At 37.5% G+C, this 22,180-nt stretch overlaps 1 protein-coding gene and 1 long non-coding RNA gene across 3 annotated transcripts in view; one reads left to right on the top strand and one right to left on the bottom strand.

Moving 5' to 3' along the window:
• Positions 1-22,180, bottom strand: part of LOC135971016 (uncharacterized) — a 42,394-nt gene that overhangs the window by 17,982 nt on the left and 2,232 nt on the right. Inside the window, exons 2-4 of the long non-coding RNA XR_010587033.1 lie at positions 15,489-15,634; positions 7,354-7,471; positions 1,029-1,127 (exon numbers count right to left, since the gene is read on the bottom strand). This is a non-coding gene — a long non-coding RNA (uncharacterized lncRNA). The remainder of the gene's footprint in view (positions 1-1,028; positions 1,128-7,353; positions 7,472-15,488; positions 15,635-22,180) is intronic.
• TTC29 (tetratricopeptide repeat domain 29) overlaps positions 12,663-22,180 on the top strand; it is a 279,537-nt gene continuing 270,019 nt past the window's right edge. For both annotated transcript variants that reach the window (XR_012435150.1, XM_045392931.2), the window contains exons 1-4: positions 12,663-12,818; positions 13,454-13,500; positions 18,509-18,606; positions 20,725-20,808. Coding sequence is in view for 1 of the 2 variants with exons in the window: in XM_045392931.2 (XP_045248866.1) it covers positions 18,515-18,606; positions 20,725-20,808 (176 nt within the window). In the remaining variant the exon portion in view is untranslated. The remainder of the gene's footprint in view (positions 12,819-13,453; positions 13,501-18,508; positions 18,607-20,724; positions 20,809-22,180) is intronic.

The raw sequence follows: 22,180 nt of genomic DNA, 5'->3' as shown, positions 1-22,180 counted from the left end.
CCTCCTTCCTTCCTTCCTTCCTTCCTTCCTTCCTTCCTTCCTTCCTTCCTTCCTTCCTTCCTCCTTCCTTCCTTCCTTCCTTCCTTCCTTCCTTCCTTCCTTCCTTCCTTCCTTCCTTCCTTCCTTCCTTCTTTGAGCTGGTCAAGGTTATTTATCTGATGGAATAACTTCAACATTCATTCCAAATGGATACAAGCCCTTGGTGTTCCAAATCATATGAGATTGTTGTGGTCTCTAATAATTGTAACCATTAGATTTGGAAGTTCTAGAAGGTACTCCAGGATCCCCCTGGGGTTTCATTAATAATTTCCCTTTTCTCTTGATGGTTCAGATTAATCATCTTATCTAATACCAAAACCTCTTGGAGGAGCTCAAGATATCAGGTGGCAGACTCAGCATCCAACTCAATGGAATCAAAGTTGTGTCCCTTTGTAAAATCATTTCTCCCTTTGGTACTAAGAACTCAGCACATTCCAGAGTTGTGTTGCTGAGAATTTCTTCAAACCAAATATTAGGTATAATATCAAGCAGTGCCACTCCCTGTTCTACATTTTGGTTCTGGAATTCAAGTATCCTGGCTATGGGAAACAGCACAATACTCTGATTTCTGGTTCAGAGTACATATTATATTCTATAGGACTACACCCTAAACTTAGAAGCTAGTGTGTGGCAGCTGGAGCTCCGAGTCTTCATTTGTTTCCTTCTGTAATATCACGTGTTTCTGGATGATAGGTGATGTGTAAAAGCAAAAAAATCATGAACATCAACAAACCCCCTTAGTCCTTCCCCTAAAAGTCATTTATGTTGTGGCCATAAATAAGACATTTGTAAGTCCATTGATGATGTGGCTCTCAGTAGCATATCCAATAGGGAAGGTAAATCCATATGCAGAATACATGTCTATTCTTGTTAGGGCAAAACACTGCCTTCTCTATCACAGAAGGGATATAATATAACCAATTTACTACTAGTTAGTCTGTTGGTCCTCCCAGGATGTGGCATCCTATCAGGAATCAGGGGTTGGTCACCATTTCATGCAAAGTGGGTTCTCAGCAGTGGCAAAGGCCACGTCATCCTGGTGAGGGCAAATTCTTGTTACTGTGCTTATTCATGTGTCATCTCCATTTCTGCCAATACAATCATGTAGTTCATACATCATTGAGTAAGCACTGAAATAAATTGACCTCCACTGGGCAGGAAATTATATACACCTGGTCTTTTAAAGCCTCTTCTGCCTATTCTGGGTAATTTTTTGGTGGACAAGAGGATATATCTTTCAATGTTCTGACCCCAGGGGGACTAGGCTCTACCATTTGGAATTCTGACCTTGTATAATATGACATAAATGTTGAAGAGAATTTAGGAAAGTTTCTAAATGTGTTGGTCATGGTCTTTCAAGAAGTAGATGCAAAAATGGGCTACACCTGCAAAGATTTTATTTGAGAAAAATGTCCATTTGAAAGAAAATAGGGAGGGAGATGAGAAAGCTGAGAGCCATCAGACTGTGATGCAATTTTGACCCCAAATAAAGAGGAGGAAATGGTTAACTGGAAGTACCCTACACTGCTTAAAGGTTTGGGAAAGCCTTAGGAGAATTCTTAAGCTAAGCTTAGCCTTCACAGGAGTCCAGTGTCTCTCAGGAATTGGTCTGCATCTGTACTCCTGCTGCACACAGTCATTGGCTGGAAACGACCCAGAGGAGGCATGGAAGCCACAAATTTCTAAACACAGTATCTGGGGCTCTTGGCTAATTACACTCCCTATAGTTAGTGGTCTGTGAAGTTCATTCTCATGGTCACTACAATAGAGACTAGATCTTCGCCTATCTAATTAGTTCAAAAATAAAATATGAAGATATTATTGTTAAAATTGTTAAAAGAACCACTATAATTATCTTTTAACACTTTGGTTTGTCATATCCAAAATTCTGCCTTCCTGGTTAGGTTATTGCTATGACCTGAATGTGTCCCCTAAAATTCAAGTGTTGAAACTTAATCACCTATGAGATAGTATTAAGAGGTGGGGTCTTTAAGAAGTGATTAAGTCATGAGGGAACAAGTCATCATTCCAATAGTGGGATGATGGTCCTTACAACAGGGCTTGAGGGAGTGCTTTCTTCCGTTCTTTCAACATGTGAGGACACAGTGTTCATTCCCTCAGGTGACTTCAACAATAAGACACCATTTTGGAACCAGAGACTGTGCCCTCAGCAGACACCAAACCTGCTGGCATCTTTATCTTGCACTTCCCAGCCTTCAGAACTGTGACAAATAAATTTCCTGTTATTTACAAGTTACCCAGTCTGTGGCTGTCATAGCAGCACAAACTGACTAAGAGTGTTACTAGCAGTTTAATCAATATTCTATTTTCTCTTACAGTTCCTATAATACTTAAAAAATTTTAATAAACCACATGGCCCTCTAATTACTACAGTAATTAAAAGAGCAAAGTTAGAGCTACCATCAAGAGAAGCCAATGGTTACCAAATTGGCCCTCAGAAGATGGTCTTTTTCTGGATGGGCCACTCTTGCCAACCTGTTTCCCCTTTTTGCAGGTCCAGAAGCTCTGCAGTACACAGAGTGGGGATCAACTGTAGTAAAGGCTTTAACCCAAAGAAACCAAATTCACATATGCTGATACAAAAACCAAATGTCAGTACATTAACTTACAGTGAGAGCACAATTTTGAGTAGAGCCTAAATATTTATGTCATTAATTAGAACATACTTTTCATCCACTTAGAAATCTCTACATGGTGAAAAAAAAAATTATACCTATGTGGTTGCTTGGTGAGCATGGGATAAAAGGAAAGGAGTTAATTAAAGGCAGTGTGATTTAAGAGAAAAATTTTGGAGTCAGGTAGACCAAGGCTCTTTGTAGAATACTCTTATGACCAATTTTATCCATATAGGACTAATGACTTTTTAATTTTATTTTCTCTAAATAATGAGTTTTATTTTAATCTGCTGGAGGGGCATTCGTAGTTCTCCCATGTCCTGACTGTAGCTAATTCCATAAAATCAATATCGATTATAATCTCAAACTAAACTAATGAATACGCTATGACGTGTTTGGTTTTTTATTGTCTTGGTTGGAGCTCAAAATTTTATATTGCTACATTGTTTCATGGCTGGCATTATCTTTCGCAGCTCTCTGCCCTTGCATTCTAGAATTCACATGTATCAAGCAAGTCATTCTATTCCAATCTTCAGTACCTGGCACACCTCTATTTATTTTTCAAGGCTCCAAATCACATTATAAGCATTATTCCCTCTGTGAAGTCTTCCATGACCTCTCAACTTCCAACCAGTCCTGGGAAGCTAGATGGTCCCTCCTTGGGGCACCAATTGAGATGTCTTCTGTACAGAGCTTATCACATGGAACTCTGGCTATGGGACCGGGCTGATTCAGGGAGGAGCTTCAGCCACGATGGTCTGTGCTGTGCCAGATTCCACTGGACTAAGTAGTTACGCAAACTGGCTGGAGGCAGGTAACTAATGCGTTGTGAATGCCAAGAAGGTCTGAGATCTGTGCCCAAAGAGCAACAGTCAGATCTGGGTAGTAAGTTTAAGGCCTTAAATAGGAAATTAGGAGCAGAGAGAATTTGGAACAGATTGGGGAGTGGGGTGGGAGACAGGCTGTGGTAGGTGGTCTAAGACTTAGGTCATTAAGAAAACAAAGACATCAGTCCAGTTCTCTCTGTTCCTGGTGCAAAGAGATCACAGGAATTAGAGGCAAATAAATAGTTGTCTCTTTTGCATGTCTGTCTTAACTTCTAGGCTGTGAGTTCAATGAGGACATGGCTTATTTTTATATTCTCCCCCTAGCAGAGTACCTGGCTGGTTGAAATAATGGATGGGTGGATGGATTTAGACATTCAAATTCAGTACTTAGGGTTCCCACTCCATATTTTTTCTCTGTTATATCTAATTCAGCTTTTATTTGTACCCTTATTTTAAAATTGTTTCCCTGAGACTATAATGAAAGTTATAGTAGAATTTTACCAAATGTGACATTTGTCATCTTGTCTATAACAAACTCTAAGAAATATAATTATATTCTATATATTTTTCATAAATTTTGAATTTCCTTTGCATACACACGATTACTTTTTTGTCCTTGGAAAATGAGAAACAATTTCTTAATTACATTGCACAAATATTAACATGTCTCTTAATATTTAAGAATGCCATTTGTTACATATAAGTAGCTGGATATAATGTACACACATAATTAAGATTTAAAGATATTTGGACAACTATTGAAGCATATTATTTTGTAGATATTTGTCTCCACCTATAGAAAACATTGCCAATGTAATTTTATCAATTACACAGAGGCACAAAATGATGAAGATGAGTAAAATTAACAATAAAGTATATTTGAATATTCATGTTCAAGTAGTATTTTTAAAAATCAGAAGATTTAGCAATCTGAGACAACAGAATTGGATGAAAACATGACCCAAAGTATGAAGATGCTAAAAAAAAATTGATGTTTAACACCCACTGATGTTTATAAGATAAATTTTAAAGTGAAGCTGGTTCTTTGTGTACTTTGGATTTAAAAACAATATGATTTGTATACATTGAGAAAAAATACCTAGGAAAATACATTGAGAAAAAATAAATAAATAAAATTAGGAAATGCAGGTAAGATGCCATACGAGGTAACCTAGATTTTCAAGCTAGCTTCTGATGGCTGGCTTTCCAGGGCTTTTTGGATGCTGATAGTTTTTGTTTTGTTTCTTGTTTGTTTGTTTTCGTGTCACCAGGCAACATCTTGGCTAACTGCAACCTCCATTTCCTGGTTTCAAGTGATCCTCCTGCCTCAGCCTCCCGAGTAGCCAGGACTACAGGTGCACTCCACCACGCCCAGCTAATTTTTCGTATTTTTAGTAGAGACGGGGTTTCACCATGTTGGCTAGTATGGTCTTGATCTCTTGACCTCGTGATCCACCTGCCTCAGCCTCTCAAAGTGCTGGGATTACAGGCGTGTGCTACTGCATCCGGCCAGATGTTGATAGTTTTAAGGAAATAATTTCTTAGACCTTTGACTTTCAAATGTGCTCCTTTCCAAAATTGCCGCCTAAGGACTATATGGCCTCAGTGTGCTGCTTCTCCTTTGCCAGTCCCATTTCATTTTACAAAGTCCAACCAAAGGGACACTTTGGGAATGCATAGTTAAAAAAACTATTTGCTGATTCTCCCTGATTAGATCTTTAAAGTTATTTTTGTAGATTCTTCTAAAGACAAAACACTTACTACAATTACAAGAGAGTTACATATGTAGGTAAAAATCTATAAAAAGGCTTTCAACTCTAAATTCAGTAAAAAGTTATTACTTGCAAGCATCAATAAGCAAATGGTTTTTTTTTTTGTTTTGTTTTACCTTAGAAAATGTAGTGCAGTCCATTGTTTATGTAAGATCGATAAATATTGACTTCTCCACCTGACTTATTATACAAATGGAAAATATTTGAAATTCATAAAATATTTTATAATACTTTCAGCCACGTCAACAATACACCATCATTTGATACTGTATAAATAAAATATTTAGGCTTTAATTTCTTAAACCAATTTTATAAAATCTCTATGTAACAATAGAAAAATTAATGTAATTGTTAGGCAGGCTCTTGAATGCAATTTATCAAATGAATCTGAGAGCTTCAACCACTTCTTTAGAAAAAGTGTAATATTCTGAAAAGTTCTGTGTAACTGATATTATCTGTAATTAACACCTACTAGTTTGTGTTTGTTAATTAAATTTTATCACATTTGTGTCATCTAATGCTTTCTAAATTATTGTGTAAATTAGTGTTCTTTGGTTGTAAGTAATAAAAATCAACTCTGGCTAGCTTTAGAAAAATTAATTCATTGGAATAATATCAGGGGCTCACAAAATCATTGCAAAGCTGGAAAGCCAGACTTGAGAAGGGTAGCTATCAAGGCAGATCCTGGAGCTAGAAAATAAGAACTGCAGTAATTCTCACAGCAAGGTGCAAATGCAGAAGTTATGAGAAGCTAATTCATATCAGATTCCAAAATCCAAACAATAGGCAAATAAGCATTTTGCCTGGTTGTGCAAATTTCAGCAAATTATACTTCCTTTTGAAGTATCCCTCCATCTAACACTCCCCCCCACAAAACAAAACAAAATAAAACAAAACCCAAAAAACCTTCATTGAGATGAAAGACTCCTGTGTTTTCATAAGATTTATATCATTTATTTTGGCATGTATTGATAGTACCAAGACATGTAGGGTGCCTGCTATTTCTTGCTTTCCAAGTCTTTTAGAAACCTATCAGTACAATGATGCCACATGTTATTGCATAATATGGTAAGATAATTAAGGTCCCTGTGGGTTAAATTGCAGCAAAGAGGCAGGGTTGATGGGTTACAAAGTTGGAAAGCAAAAGTATACTGCTATCCCTGCTACATAAAAGCAAATTACTTCTATTTTTTTCTATTTATCAAAATGTAGGGGAGAAACAGTATATGCTGTGTATCAGGTTGCTCCAGGAAAAAAGGCTGTATCAGGAACAGTAGCACATTTACAGTTACCATCAGATCAACATATTCTTTTTCAAGATATGTGTATTTTGTCCAGCTAACTCTGAGATAAAACACCAATATGCTAGGAATGATCACCCCTAAAATATTCAAGTCTGAAATTCCCCTAGGTGTTACTACTTTTGATTTACTATTTTGGTAGGAAAGTGTGGGGTTAGCTTGCAGTTGGCCTGTGGTAGCTTTATGTTTATCTCCAAAGATGGCTGGAGCCACAGTACTCTCTTTCAGCCAAGATAGAAATGAAATGCACTAGCTAGTGATATATAACATGCTATTTAAATCCTGAAGCTCCCTTGAATGCACCCTGTATGAGCTTGTGTACATCGCTCTTTAAAAAATACAGATTGGTCACCTGTATTACCTGATACATAGACATGTTTTGGCTGTGTGACCAGTGGAGTATGAAAGATCCCTTGGTAAACTTTGCTGTGAAGATGAAGTGCATTCTGAGCAACAGTGGGAGGATCAAAGAAGTTGCACCTGGGTGTTCAGGACCAACCTGAAGTTGCCTGTGCTTTCTTATTCCTGATTCTGTGTAGCCTTTGACCATAGAAAATCTTTCTGAGTAAATATCACCAGAGTCTAGTGAGTCCTTTCAATTATCTGACCCAGAGCCTCTTTGACCCTTTTTTAAACCATAATAACCTTTATTCCATAGGTTAGATGGCCACTAAAAAATTATGCCATTTTTTGCATATATCTATAGACTCAGAGGACTAATTATAGGATGGGCTCAGAGTCTACCAGGTTTATTTTAGAATTAAAAAAATTAATTTACCTGGAATCTATTAGTAAGTTTGTTCTGGATCCCTAGAAGTTAGTATTAGCTCAGAGTTAGTGTCTAATGTCAGGCAATCCAAAAGTTATGGATATACTCTTCTCCCCGGTGCAGTTACCTAAGTAAATAAATACAGTTACCTTTGAGAAAAAATAGGAGAAAGATTCACAGTGTGCACTTGTGATGTTACTTCTGGACCCCAGGGTTCAGAGCTCTTTCATTCAATGTTCTATGAGTAGTCTTAGAACATGGTGAGAGACCAGTACTCTCTACACTCGACTGTGGTAACTCAGGTCAGGCCTCTGTTTACCAGATTTAGGAGATTTTATTTTCCCCTTTTCTCATACAAATCAAATTCTAAGTAGATTACCCATTATTTGATTTCTAACAATGTCATAACCAATTAATCATAATCGTAGATCTCTGTAGATCAGGTCATACTAATTAACACTATGGCATGGCTGTATGTTTATGGTAAATACACCAAATATCCCATGAGATTTGATAATCTAGCCTTTCTTTCCTGGAAACATTGTCTCTCCCTTGAAGTCATGGTGCCCGTTTCAGTTTAACATCTCCCACTAGCGCTATTAAACAAGGGAAACATGATGATAATGAACTTACAAAGTCTCTGGCTTTGTAGATCTCAAATCCTTGAGGAATGGAAAATTTCAACACGGTCTTAAGGGAACACAGTTAGGAGGTAAGACATAATGATGTATGCTAGCATTCCTGTCTCTGAAAGACTTAAAATTAAACTTTTATCTTTTTTTGCAACACAGCTTACTTTAGAGTTGGGAAGGTTTGCATTACCCAAAGCAGAAAAGTGTCAAATACACTTAGTCACCCAAAATAACACATGGAATTTAGAATCTCTGGAAAATGCACTCATTTGACAAATTTATTTTTTCTAATATTGTATTCCAACCTTTTTGTTGAAGAATCCTCAAAAATCTATTCTGAAAGAAAACAATGTTCTTAGAGTTTTACTGATATAAACCAGCAAATTCATCTCTCTCTCTGTCTCTCTCTTTCTCTCTCTCTCTCTGTCTGTGTGTGTGTGTGTGTGTGTGTGTGTGTGTGTGTGTGTGTGTTTGCGCGCATGTGTGCATTTACAAGAGCCTCCTCAGATTTGGATATTTAAAATAGTGTCCCCTAGGACATGATGGAATTCATTTCTAATTACAGATCTGGATAGGTTGGGTAAATAAAAATGTATTGTATTTTTTCTTCAAGAGAACCACCTTAGGCAAAGAAGTAGCAGTATCTTCAAGCAAGGAAAGAACAGTTATATCAGTCAAGAACGGGGAATTTTCTGAGCAAAGATGCCTCAGTGGAAAATGCTTAATAGGTGCTTTGCACTTTAGGCTACTAAGTCTTCTCTGAATATGCCTAGATAGCACAATTTCCTTTGTTAAAAATTTAACCACTAGGTTCCCCATTTGACCCCCTCATCCCTGTGCAGGCTTTCTTTGGATAAGATATAATAGCTGGATCACCAGTGAGGCAATCTTGGGAATGGAATCCATGTGTAGTGAAGCTAAAAACAGAAGGAACTAGGAATCTGACACCATGGAGTGTCATTCCTATTCTGTAGTTTGCTTGTTTGTTTGTAACTCACAGCTGAACCTAATGCTAATTAATAGAGTAACCAAATACAATATGGTATATAACACAGAAATTTCAACATTAACAAAAGAAACACTTTTCCTGGAAGAAAAGATAATTTAACAAAAAAAGACAACTTTGAGGTACTGTTCCACCATTAAAAAAAAGAGATCCTGTCATTTGCAACAACATGGATGGAACTGGAGGTCATTAGGTTAAGTGAAATAAGCCAGGCACCGAAAGCTAAACTTCACATGTTCTCACTTATTTGTGGGCACTCAAAATTCAAACAATTGAACTCATGGAGATAGAGAGTAGAAGAATGGTTACCGGAGGCTGGGAAAGGTAGTGAGGGGGTAGGGGTGGAAGTGGGGATGGTTAAGAGGTACAAAAATATAGTTAGAAAGAATAAATGAGATCTAGTATTTGATAGCACAACAGAGTGACTGCAATCAATCATAATTTAATTCTACATTTAAAAATAATAGTATCAGTTGGATTGTCTGTAACACAAAGCATAAATGCTTGAGGTGATGGGTACTCCATTTACTCTGATGTGATTATTACACATTTTATATCTATATCAAAATAATTCATGTATTCCATAAATATATACACCCACTATGTGCCCACAGACATTAAAAATAAAAAGACAACTTTAAAAAACAAATTAATATATTGGAAGATAATTGCAAACTATTTCATTCATAAAAGAAGAGTCTATAAAGAAGGAGCAATCAGAAAGCAAGAACGCTCAAAGACTAAGAATGTGACTCCTCCTATGTACAAAAAAATCAATTGAAGACTAAAAAGCAATATTGTCAAAAACTTACAGACTTTAGAATATAAAGGCAAAAAGAATAAAAATCTTTTTAAAAAGATCAAGGATAAAAACGACAAATCTAGGGATCTGCATTCACTAAACAGAATCTTAAAGAAATAATAGAACAAATTTGAGACAAGGGAATTATAATTTAAAAAATTGAAGACAATTATCTAAATCTAAAGAAGGATGTGAGTACTCAGCTGAAGAGTTCTACCATAAAATTCAAGAATAAAAAAGATAAAGAAGGTAACCTAAAAATGCCTGTGTTGAGGGGAAAAACCAGGTCTACGACCATCATTATGACCATTAATTGGTATCTAGTCTTTCAGACACAGGTGAAATCGCAGATACCTGCTTTCTTAAAGTTGAGCATGGCTATTTCAGTTGTGGCCAACGAGATGCGAAACTGATGGGTATCCTTTTGGAGGAAGCCTTTAAAGCTAACATGCAGTCTACTCTCATGATCTCTCTGCTACAGACCAGCCATCCTCCAGGCTGGCAAAGGTTCTCTCATATTGATTCTCCTGTGACATAGCATGGAGCAGAGCCCAAGGCTGACTTGTGATGGTGACATACTGTAATCAATAAATAAACGTTGTTGTTTTAGGCCACACAGATTTGTAGTTGTCACCGCATATGGATCTTACTATTACATCACATACAAAGGAAGGAAAATAAAATTGCCCCTAGACTTCTCATCTCGAACACTGGATACTAGAAAACAGTGAAATAATACCTTCTAAATTCAGAGGGAAATGATTGGTAATTTAGAATGTGCAACCCTACCAAAAGATCGTAGGCAAAATAAGGATATTGTCAGACATGAAAGAACTTCAAAATTTTATCTCATATGTTCTTTCCTAAGATGTTACTTGGGGATGTGTTTAGTAAAACAAGAAGAATTCAGAATAATTTTACTGTAGAAATTGATGATGATCGAGATAACAAAACCACTTTGAGAACAATTATGGGGAGTAGTTAAGATGGTTTGGCTTGCACTAGAAAATTATCACTTGCTTCTTTAGGGAGCTGACCTAATCTAAAATCATTTCTCCAGAGAAAGATTGGAAGAGGAAACTTTAGAGGTTGTTATGTCAGTAATAGTATTCAAATTATTAATTGTATCACCTGACCTTCTCCCTAGAATTCTAGGTGGGGAAGATTGAGGAAGCAATGAGAAGAGTTACATAAGGAAGAATCTGTTTGAAAAACCACTCTATTCTGTCATTCATTCAGTTAATTCAAAAAACAATTTAGAGCACATACTGTATACTAATCCTTGTACTATTCCAGGGAATTCAGAAAACAATAAGACAAAGTCTGTGCTTTCAAGGTACTCAAAATCTTTCAGGCAACTTTGGTTCCCATAAGCCAAACACCATGCAAAGTTATACTGATAAAATAAAGGTAGGTCTGAGAGAGGAGGCTAGAGGAGGAGAAATTAATTCTGTGAAAGGTAGGGGTATTCTGGAATCCTCAAAGCTTTCAGAAAGTCCTGAGTCTCTAGATAAAGTTGCACCTGAATCTGGCATCCTTTGTTTGCCGTCAGTTTCCTTTTACGCTTAAGCCCATTTGAGTTTCCTGTCACTTGCGAACAAAGTTCTCTAACTGAAGGAATTCTATGCTAAACAGAAGGAGAAAGAGAATTAGTCAAAGAACTTACAGTGAAAAAACAGCAAGTAGGAGAAATAAGTCCAAAGAAGCAGGAAGGATCTACCTAGAAAGCCAACTAAGACAGCCTCCTGTGAGAAAGGAAGGTGAATGGAATTCACAAACCTCTAAGTCAGAAAAAGCAGCAAGGACTGGAAAAGAATTCACACAGGTCACAGTGGAGTGTGTTAAGGTGATGCTGAAATTGGAAAATAAACTCATGAGAATAGAATGAGAGTCTTACTGGTGTGGGGGATGGGTGGAGCCCAGTTACAGATTGTCACAGTCATCGTTGAATGTATAATGTAAACTTACTTGGAAATAATTTAGTAACTTGTGACAGCAAATCAGATGTTAGAATGAAAGTGTGGTTATGGTAGATATGCTTGTACTCCAAATAGAATCGATTTATGGTTAGTAGAATGATTCGTGTGAGCAATATTGCTGACTCATTCTCCTACAATGCATGACAGGAGACAAGGAACAAAAGCCTAACTTTCCAGCACTTCTGTATTTTAGAAGTAACAAGTGGCAAGCCTCACTTTCTTGCCCCATATATATGAGGGAATGAGCAAGAAGGCTCACTTCCTTGCACTCATTCTGAGAGGAGAGATGGCATGATGGGCCAAGATTAACAGGATGATATTTATTTAGTGTAAATATAAAACCCTGAGTTTCAGGTAAAAATGCAAAACGAATAAGGACAGATGCAGGGAGATTCTCTTAAAGAGACCTTGAGTATTTAGCGAACCACAATTCAAAATTGAATTGTCTGTGGGGCCAGGACAGGAAAAGGCATTTGTGGTGGGTTCTGACTGCAAGAGAGGCTGAGGAAGAGGAGAATGAATGACTTAGCTAGATGGACAAATTGGCTTCAGGTCACGGGGTCATGGATGCCTGGCTCAGCGTTTTCCTATCAATCCTGTGGACAAAAGGGCAATGAAGAAAAACATTGAGAATGCAAGGCCACGAAAGAAATGAAAGTGGCAAATTCGAGCCCCTTGGGTTATGTGAAAATGCCTAAAAGCGAGCTAACTTCTGAAAGCAACCCTGCTTGAAAAGCCTCCGCTGTCTGGGGGCCCCGCCCGGCCATCAGTAAGCTCCGCCCCTCGCCAGACTCCGCCCCCAAGCCCGAAGAGTCTGGGTGCTGCCCCAATCCCAAGGCCCGGTTTAGCCTAACCCCACCCCCGGTCGTCCCGCCTCGCCTCTCTGTTTCCCTGGAGATGCTTTCGGCGTCCCGTCTCTCCGCGCCGGCGCAGCCAGGCCTCGGAATCACTTACAGAGGAGGGGGCGGCGCCGACGCCCAGCACCTGCCGCCGGTGGGGGACTCACTTCAGTGGAAGGGAAAACTGGAGTTGTTTCCCTGGGCTAGTGCACCGAGGTTCGTGACGGCAGGGGCGAAGCTGGGACAGGACCTCCTCAGTTCCTTGGAGAGGCGGCCTGTTTTTCAGGCAGCCCCTTCCCTGACCCCCTACAGCCCTTCCTCCATCAGTCTTTCTCAAGCTTCCTGAGTCCAGGCCCTCGCCACGTACCTCAAGAAACTAATTGAAAGAGAAGTAGGGAAAGGCGCCAGTTCCTCTTGTTCCCCAGTTCACCTGACCCTCTGAGGGAAGTGAAAAACTATGCATAGGATAAGTCCTTTAGTCCTGTTGAGAACTAGGTGGGAACAGAAAGGGAACTGAGATGCTCTCGGTTTTTGGCAAAGATAACTCTATCTTGTAAATTTGAGAGAGCAAATGGTTATCCCTAATGTCACATTTGTATTGAAATACATCAATACATATACATATTTCAGATGTTTTGGCATTTCACTGATTTAGTGATTAGTTTCTCCTATAGGATCTATACTTGGGGATTTTCTTTAAAAGTTCATCTAAACTTAGATGGTAGGAACTTAGTATTTGTTGTAAGAGTGAATCTTATTCCATGACTTGGGGCGGGGAGAGGAGTTACACTACTGACTGATTTTAAACTTCTTTTCTTCTTTGCTATTATTCTTTGCTTCCTGATTTTCAGGCTGAAGTCTATAAGCCTGGAGAGACCATCAGCAGTAATCTGCAAATGTAAGTCAAGTGAAATATGGATTGCCTTCAGACTCTTTTCCTGCTTGATTTTGTGATTTAGCCATCAATGTCAGTTGGTAGAAAATGTGTTTTCTATTTATTTTACTTAACAACCTATCTAATTACCCACGAGAGAGTGCCAGAAGTGTCAAAAAAATTATACCAGGAATAAACATTATTAGTGACTCCTCATAAATTTTTTTTTTTTTTTTTTTACTTAGGAAGCATGGTGATATTTCTTCTGTAGTTTTCATTAAACTTTCATAGTAAAAGAGCTTGTGATAGGAAAAGTTTTAATTCTTGTGAATGATTTTTAGTAAAATCATATTTGTTTTGAACTCGTGATGATGTACAATAAACTTGCTTACTGTGCTTTACTGGCTTTATTTCTCTCATCTCAGTTTTTACTCCAAAGTGACTGAACCCTGGAGACACTGGTCAGCCTCAGACATAGTCATTCTCCAAGTAGCCTCCGTGTACACAGTAGTAGGCCTCCCTCCTTTGTGTTTCCTGATAAAGGCATCTCTGGGGATAGAGGGAAGGAGGGTTACTCTTTGAAGAATTTTACTTGGGGGCCAAAAATTTAAACTCACACCATGGGACACATTCAGCCTGACCTAGCACTCTCAAACCTTTCATCCTGTATTTCTCCATTCTCATTTGTCTTTGCATGTGGGGGCCAAACTTAGAGATTGTAACTGTGATACAAGAGCCAACCAGCAGATCAAAGGGTGCACCAAATCTCTTCTGAATACCAACAGTGGAATGGCTTCAGGCGGCCTTTTGATCTTTGTCTCAGCACCCGATGGTGCCACACTGCAGCACTGCCCACTTGCTGGCACTGGGGAGGTGCCAGTGGGTCCTCCTAAGAAGCTGATTCAGCCTGAGCTCCTGGGGCTAAGCTCATTCTGGTGCCAGCCAAAGAGGTATCTTTCATTCTTCTTCTTTCTTACTCACCTGAACCTGAGCAATTTCCTTTCCTGCAGTCACACCTATCTTGTGTGTTTTCCCCTGAGATGTTGATCTAGGAGAACCCTAAGGAGGTGCCATAACTGATGGCGATGTGCTCCATTTATGCTACAGGCCTGGGTCAGTCACCTCATAGCACTAGTCCCATTCTTCATTGTTGAGTCTAGGCTGGAGCTCACATGGAAACTGAGAATGCTGACTGACCAACACCAGGAAAATGATGCAACTCATATTAACAAACACCAAAAGGCTTTCTTTACAGGTATTTAATTTAATGTAAGTACCGCAAACCCTGCTTGAACTTATAAGGCATAAAAGATGGCAATTACTTAGATAAGAAAGTAATTTGTTACAGGACCCCTTTAAATATTTGATGCATTCAAAATATTAACTGTGTCATAAAATTCAGATCACACATTATCTGTTTTGTAAAACAAAATACCTTATGTGGCCATGTATTGATTCTGAGAAACAAAATTCCCTTTCCCGATAGGCACTGGCAAGGCAGGATGTGGGGTTCAGAAACAAGGAGAAAGCCTGTTCAACTTCCACCCTCACTCTAAGCTTAAACTTTCTAACATAGTTTGATTGAGCGATATTTTTTCCAACATGCTTTTTTTTTTTCCACTTTATCATTCAGCTCTGATAACTTTTTTCCACTTTATCATTCAGCTCTGACCACCCCCCATTCAGAGTTTGTGCCTTGAGGCTTGCCAGCAGGGCTTGCAGTACTTACATTAAACTAAATTTAAGAGTAAAGGTGCTCCTGCTGCTAATGTTCTCAGATCAGAGGAGAGCAAAATGAAGGAACTGGCAGCTGAAACTTTAATGGTAGGAAACGTTGACTCAGAGTTTGGAAAAAAAAAAAAAGCGCAGTTGATCTGTATGACAAAGAAGACATACCCCTCTCCATGTATGTCATTTGCATTTGGTTTCTATTCGATCTCAAGTAAACATCAAAAAGGATAAATTTTATATAACATGCTGGTATGCCAACTTTGGTGAGGAGTTATACTCACCTGGATGAGCTATGTTGACTGGATCAGCACCTCTGGGGGCTGCTCTCTTTTATCTGTCTACAAATAGCTGGATATTCTTAGTATTCAAGGAAATTGCAAGCACTGTTCCTCATTTTGAACCTCCTTAGTGAACTCTTCAAAGATGCCTGCAATGATGAAGAGATTACCCTGGCCCCAGTGCCCACTGCATAATGCTTTGGCAAGTCAAGTGGGGCTTTTAGAAAAGAGTCTAAAATTTATAGATGATGGAATGCCCCCAAATAAGGCAAACTTAGTTGTTTTCCTCTCTCCCTTTTGAAATTTACTAGGGCTACACTGGTCTGGGTTAAGAACTTAGATCATTCAGATGTTCACTGTAACATTGGAAGACTCTGAACTCTGTGGAACAGTCTTCATAGCTCCTCTGAAGTAAGCTCTTGGGAGGCCCGTTTGGGGAGCTTTGGTGTCCCTTCAAACCTCACATGAGTCATATCTTCTTACCATATGCTCTGTATGATGTCGCCATTTAGTAAGTTCTTGTTATTCCAGTAACTCAACTATTTAATGTAACATCTAATCAGAAAAATAGATTTTTAAAATTTAAAAAAATTGTCATTATGTTATGAAGTTATGAAGGGTAATATAGTATGTTTCTAACGTTTAGTCTGTAGGAGAGGACTAACATTTGCTGTTCAGATTGTGCACTTTAAATCTACAACTGCATAAAAATAAGTGGGCATTTTGTTTCATAGATCGTATCATGCCTTGATAAGCTGGTAGTACTGGGATTCTATTATATTTAAAATAAACCACTGATCTCCATTAGAATTCTCTTTAATTATGTAAAAAATGATTTTTAGGCCAGGGTAATAATCTTTTTCAGTAACACGAAGCTGTCTGTTTACACTGAATTTCAGAAGATTTTCTCTCGTCTTAGTGCTTCTCCACCCCCACCTCCACCATGGCTTTGTAGCACTAGAGGAATATTGGGTCTCAGCCATCCACAGGTGGTTCTATTTCAGGTTTGACTACATCTCTCCTTCTCTACTCCTAACTCAGCCACCACCCTCTCTCCCCTGTATTTCACAGGAGATTTTGAGCTGGCCTCTCTGCTGTCTACCCTTTCCCCTACTACAGTCTAACCTGAAAGAAAAAGTCAGAGTGATCCTTTCAGGATGAAAGTCAGATCGTGTCAATTCTATGCCCTGTATCTTCCAGTGGATTCTTACCTCAATGAGAATAAAAGCCAGTTTTTACAGTAACCCTCAAGACATTGCACTGTTAGGACACCCAACAAAATTCTCTGTAATGTCTTTGAGCTTGTCTCCTGTTTTTATTCATCCCTTTGCCATTGGTGAGCATTTGGGTAGTTTCTAGTTCCCTGCTTTGTTTTCCAGTAGAGAATCTTATCAACATCTGAGGTTCTATGTATTTTGCTTATTTGTATATTGTCTTTCTCCATATTTACCCCCATACTGCAAAGTCTGCGAGATCAGAGACTTTTGTCTTTTTCTTCACTGCTGTATCTGGCACCTGGAACAGTGTCTGGCACCAAAAAGGAGCTCACTAAATATCTGCTGAATATATTCAAGGCCCAGATTTTATTGTGATTTTCCCTGGGTCACACAGGTAGTAATGCTGAAGATAAGCTGTTTAAAACCTAAAACAAGTCTTTCAGTTGCTTGATGAAGCTAAGAGTACAGGTCAAACCTGGTAGATATAGAGGGGGTGGGATCAGGAGCCCCTGGCCTTTTGGATGCCTCTCTATTTAACAGAAGCGTGGGTTCTTTTGCATCTGAGAGCCCTTGCACCATGTAACAATTTTTCTATTCTAAGTTCACAGACATCATGTCCACATGTCGCTTTGGAGTAAGATTTAGATAACTTGATTTTATAGACTTGCCTTCCTAATTGCTCACCACTGTGGCACAGTGCATTTTCCAAAAAGGGCTGCAACAGTATCTCCCATGCCATATTCTTTTCTTACAATGAAACTTTGACACTCCCCTATCAATAGGTGGTTCTGTGTTCATTTGCCTTGAATCTGGGTGAACTTGTTATTACAGCAGAAGTGGATGCTATGTGACTTCCAAGGGTAGACCCTAAAAGGGGATAAAGCTTCTGCCTGCCTATTCTCTAAAATACTTGCCTTTGGAGCCTGGAGCTGCTACATAAGAAGTCTTAGGTTGCCATGATGTGAAGAAGCCTATGCCACATGAGGAGACCACATGTATGAGTTCTAGCAGATAGCCCCAGTTGAGTCCCAGCTAAGAGTTAGCATCAACCACTAGAAAAGTGAGTGAAGACACTTCAAGGTGATTCCTGTCCCCTATCATTGGGTTACTACAGCTTCTGAATTTTCTCTGCAGAGGCTCCTGTCATCATGGAGGAGAAAAAATCCATGCCTATCATACCCTGTCCTTATTCCTGACCCATGTAAAGTGTGAGATAAAGTTGTTTTAAACAACTTTTTAAAAACAGTACATTTTGAAGTGATTCATTATATTGTTATGGCTGTGTGCTTTCTCAGGGCAGCTGTCTCCTTGTTGAGAATTGTTCTTATCATCTATCACATCTAAGGGAAAGCCTTTATTTGCGAGCTATAAGGCTTTTAGAAAACACCAAGTATGAGCAATTTTCAATTATTGATAATAACAGGAAAGCAACACATAAACATTGGAAATCCATAGCTATCCTAAAAAGCTTTATTCTTTAATTGCAATCATGTCCCTTACAAAACTCTTACCAAATATGCCAACTGAACCATCAATGCTTTTATCATATTTTCTTCTTATCTACTTTGTGGTGAAGATACAGACAAATAATAAATTGGCCAAAAAGCAGACAATGGAGGAAAATAATGAGAGAAGCAACCTACAGAATCCACTCACTGAGCATCATTCCTGAATAACACAGCTATAGCACTACATTGTAGACATTCTCAACTAAGATGACAGACTGTGAATCTCTAATAATGTCTTAAAGGATCCTTCGAAAGATTTATTCTTTAAAATACAATTTCTACTTATTTCTTTTTGTAGTCCGAAATGACCACCCTGCCCCCACTGCCCATGACACGCCCGAAGCTTACAGCCTTAGCCAGACAGAAGCTGCCTTGCTCCTCCAGAAAAATTCCAAGGTACATGCCCCTGGTTTTTACTTATTTTCCTACAGAATGAATTTTCTGTAGTAAGAAATGTCAATAATGTATCTCAGAAAATAAAATCATTTCAAGAGAGGAGAAACATACCTTGTTATATTGAGAATATTGAAATCTGTTGTTTCAAAAGGATTTATGAACCACATTCAAATACTGCAAATTATTTATTTATTAATCTAGTTGTTATTTCATCATTTTATTTCCTATTGCAATTATATCATGGTTCCCATAGAGTTTTGGAGGTAAGTTTCCTGTTTTAAATGTGTGTGGAGAACAGAAAGCAGAAGCTTTGGGAATGAAAAGTGTCAAGCTTTTTTCTTTTTAAGGCAGAGTCTTACTCTGTCACCTAGGCTGGAGTGCAGTGGTGTGATCTCAGCTCACTGCAACCTCTGCCTCCTGGGTTCAAGCGATTATCGTACCTCAACCTCCTGAGTAGCTGGGACCACAGGCATGCATCACTATGCCCAGCTAATTTTTTGTATTTTTAGTAGAGACAGGTTTTGCCATGTTGGCCAGGCTGGTCTGGAACTCCTGGCCTCAAATGATTCACCCACCTTGGCCTCCCAAAATGCTGAGATTGTAGGGATGAGCCACCATGCCCGGACTGAAAGGTGTAATGCTTTTAATCTATAAGGTCCCAAGGGCTGACTTATGTTTAGGAAGAAGGAGGGTAGAGCCTTACTTGTAGGGTAGATTGGAGGGCATGAATCAGCTCCTGAGATGATGCTGGGGCCTGAAAATGCATCATCAAACTGCTGCTGCCCATGAGTGACTGCTGAGCTACTCAAAGTGTCACTGAGGAAATGCAGGACAGAGAAACTGATACATTTTGTCATAATTATGAATATTAACTGATTGTGCTATTTTGAAATTGCCATTTATAATTCTATTGACTTTTTGTAATACACATATTATTTACCAATATAAATAGTTTGCATACATAGGTTTATTTTCTTTATATGCCTACTTTTCCATTCCTGCAAGGTATAATGATCAAAGTATTAGGAGTCTTCTTTGTTCTCATGCCTCATTTTTAGTATTTCTTCTAGGAAAAACCAAAGCCCCCAGACCAAAATAAATACATTCAGCTAAACTAACATAAAAATTCTTTTAAAATAGTAAATCAACATTTTCTTTTCCTATAGCAGATAAATCTTTCAATGAATGTATAATTCATGTGTGTAACTATAATATATATACATATTTTTTGTTTTACTTTTGAATAATGTAAAATATTTATGAAGTCTGAAAAAGCTTATTCTTTCTGTCTTTTTAAAGGATTTAATTTATCTTTTGTTTTCAAGGTGAGCAAAAGCATAGCCAAATCTCATATCCGTAGGATAGGATGAGTTTTAAAGAAAACTTTTTCTTGTATTCATTTCATTGAAGAAAAAGATTTTTATCATACCCCCTAAAGGCAAAGTTTGTATCAACATTCTTTAATAGCTTCTGAATAAAACACTGGTATTTGTTTAGTTCCATATCATCATAGTTATGAGAAGTTGATAGCATGCTTATTTTTAAAGGTGCAAATGGGTGTGAAGAATGAATGCACTACAAGTATAATATATTTTCAATAAGGGCTTCTTAAAATCATTATCACACCTTGAACCTTTAGTAATTTGAGTTTTATGTGTGATTTAAAAAACTGTTCAAAGAGCATTTCAGGACAAAATTGAGTAATGTTTGGGACAAATTCATGTTATACGTTTGAATCAAACAGGTGTTCTGGGCTCTGGATTCTGTGCCAAACAGTATATAACTTCAGCAGTTGGAAAGTTACACCACGAAAAAATGTGAGCAAAATAGATCTTGTAAGCTTTGAGGAGAAGACTCTTAAGTAGAAAGTGAATTATTTCAAGGTGTTGGTGTTTTATTTGTTTACATACTGGGTTTAATATTCTTCCTTATCATTTTCCATTCAGGAAAGATAAAATTTTGAAATGATCAGCCAATGACCTAACTCTATAGCTATTGCATTTATTATATATGGTATTATACCCTGAATATTTCTATTCTCCTAGTGGCATTTTACATGTTTGGTAGCTTTTCAACTTGATAAGGTGGTGCTTTATTATTTCTTTCTATTTCATTTAGGTCTCAATTGATCAAAGAAAAAGATGACATAGATCATTATCTAGAGGTGAATTTCAAAGGATTGTCAAAAGAGGAGGTTGCTGCGTAAGTACAACCTTTAGAGGTACTTTAATATAAAGTTTGTTTCTTTTGTCTTGATTCTTTATTGAAATTTCAATTTTCCTGTGTAATATACTTTTTCATTGGAACATGGCATTTAAAAATTAAAGCTCATATTAAATAGTGATAAGTCATGTCTATTGATCTCACACATATCAAAGTCTTTAATTTTATGGCTCTCAAAATTCCCATATTTACCAAGATATTATACTATCACATTTGCAATATTTAGTTAAGTCTGTGCTATTAATTGCTTGTTAACCTTCGTTTTAAGATGTGTTGTCTCCATGGGAAAGAAAAAAGCTTTAAGAAAAAGATTTATATATCTTTTCTCCTGGTGATTAAAGAAAAAGAAACACCTTACTAATGTACTAATATGTCTCCTTTTCCACCCAAGCGCTCACAAAGAAAGCAAATGGATCATAGTTTATTGGTTAATTTTTAAATAATTCTAAATTGTCTAGATTTTTTTTTTAGATGAACAATGCAAACTTTGACATTTATCACCAGTTGGAGTCTAATTTATAGGATGAATAAAAGCAGTACAAAAATCAATGTAAGTTAGTGAGAAATGAATAGAAACCTAGAATAATAGCTAAACAGGTTTAATATTTCTTACCTATACTTAGTGGCTCTGTTATCAGATCTTTTCATGTAAGTATTGAAAAATGGAAATCTTGTAAATCTACACTTATCTTATGGAATTCATTAATTGTTTCAATTAAAATATTTTATGCAACAAATGTTCTTAAAAGATTCTCTCTATTAATATTGTCTCATGCTATGGGATTCTACTGAAAGAGTGTTGCTAATGATATTTTGGTGTGGGTTTCATATATTCTGAAGTTCTACGTCTCTTGGTGCTTTCCATTTTATCAGATATTATCTTTGTCAATTTGCATATAACATGGAAAAACAGTCATTTATTCTGTCAATGACTACTTTATAGAATGACAAAATTTTATAGTAGTTGTAATCACTCACTTCTGCAGAGCTCTATAGACTACCATGTATATGGTATGTGGGATTTTTGGTTAAATGCTATTCTGATGATTAATTCTTTAACTTTCCGTGATAACCTGTTACATAAAATTAAAGGTCAATATTGTATGACAGTACAACTACTTCTTAAAAGAAAAATATATGTATGCCATATTTGGATTCTGATTTAAATATTATATCCAAATAGTTTTGATTGCCTTAAGAATTGGAATTAAATTAAAAACTAAACATGCTACACATAATTTCAACAAACTAGAAGTCCATATACTAAAAGTCTACTGACATTTAAGCTTTCAGTGCAGGCTGAAGAAAAATTTTTATCTAAGACAATGCAAAATAGGCTATAGTGATGAGT

The sequence above is a fragment of the Macaca fascicularis genome, chromosome 5 (assembly GCF_037993035.2).
Source record: "Macaca fascicularis isolate 582-1 chromosome 5, T2T-MFA8v1.1".
Taxonomy (NCBI): domain Eukaryota; kingdom Metazoa; phylum Chordata; class Mammalia; order Primates; family Cercopithecidae; genus Macaca; species Macaca fascicularis.
The sequence above is the reverse complement of the archived record's forward strand: the minus strand, read 5'-3'. Positions and strand labels throughout refer to the sequence as shown.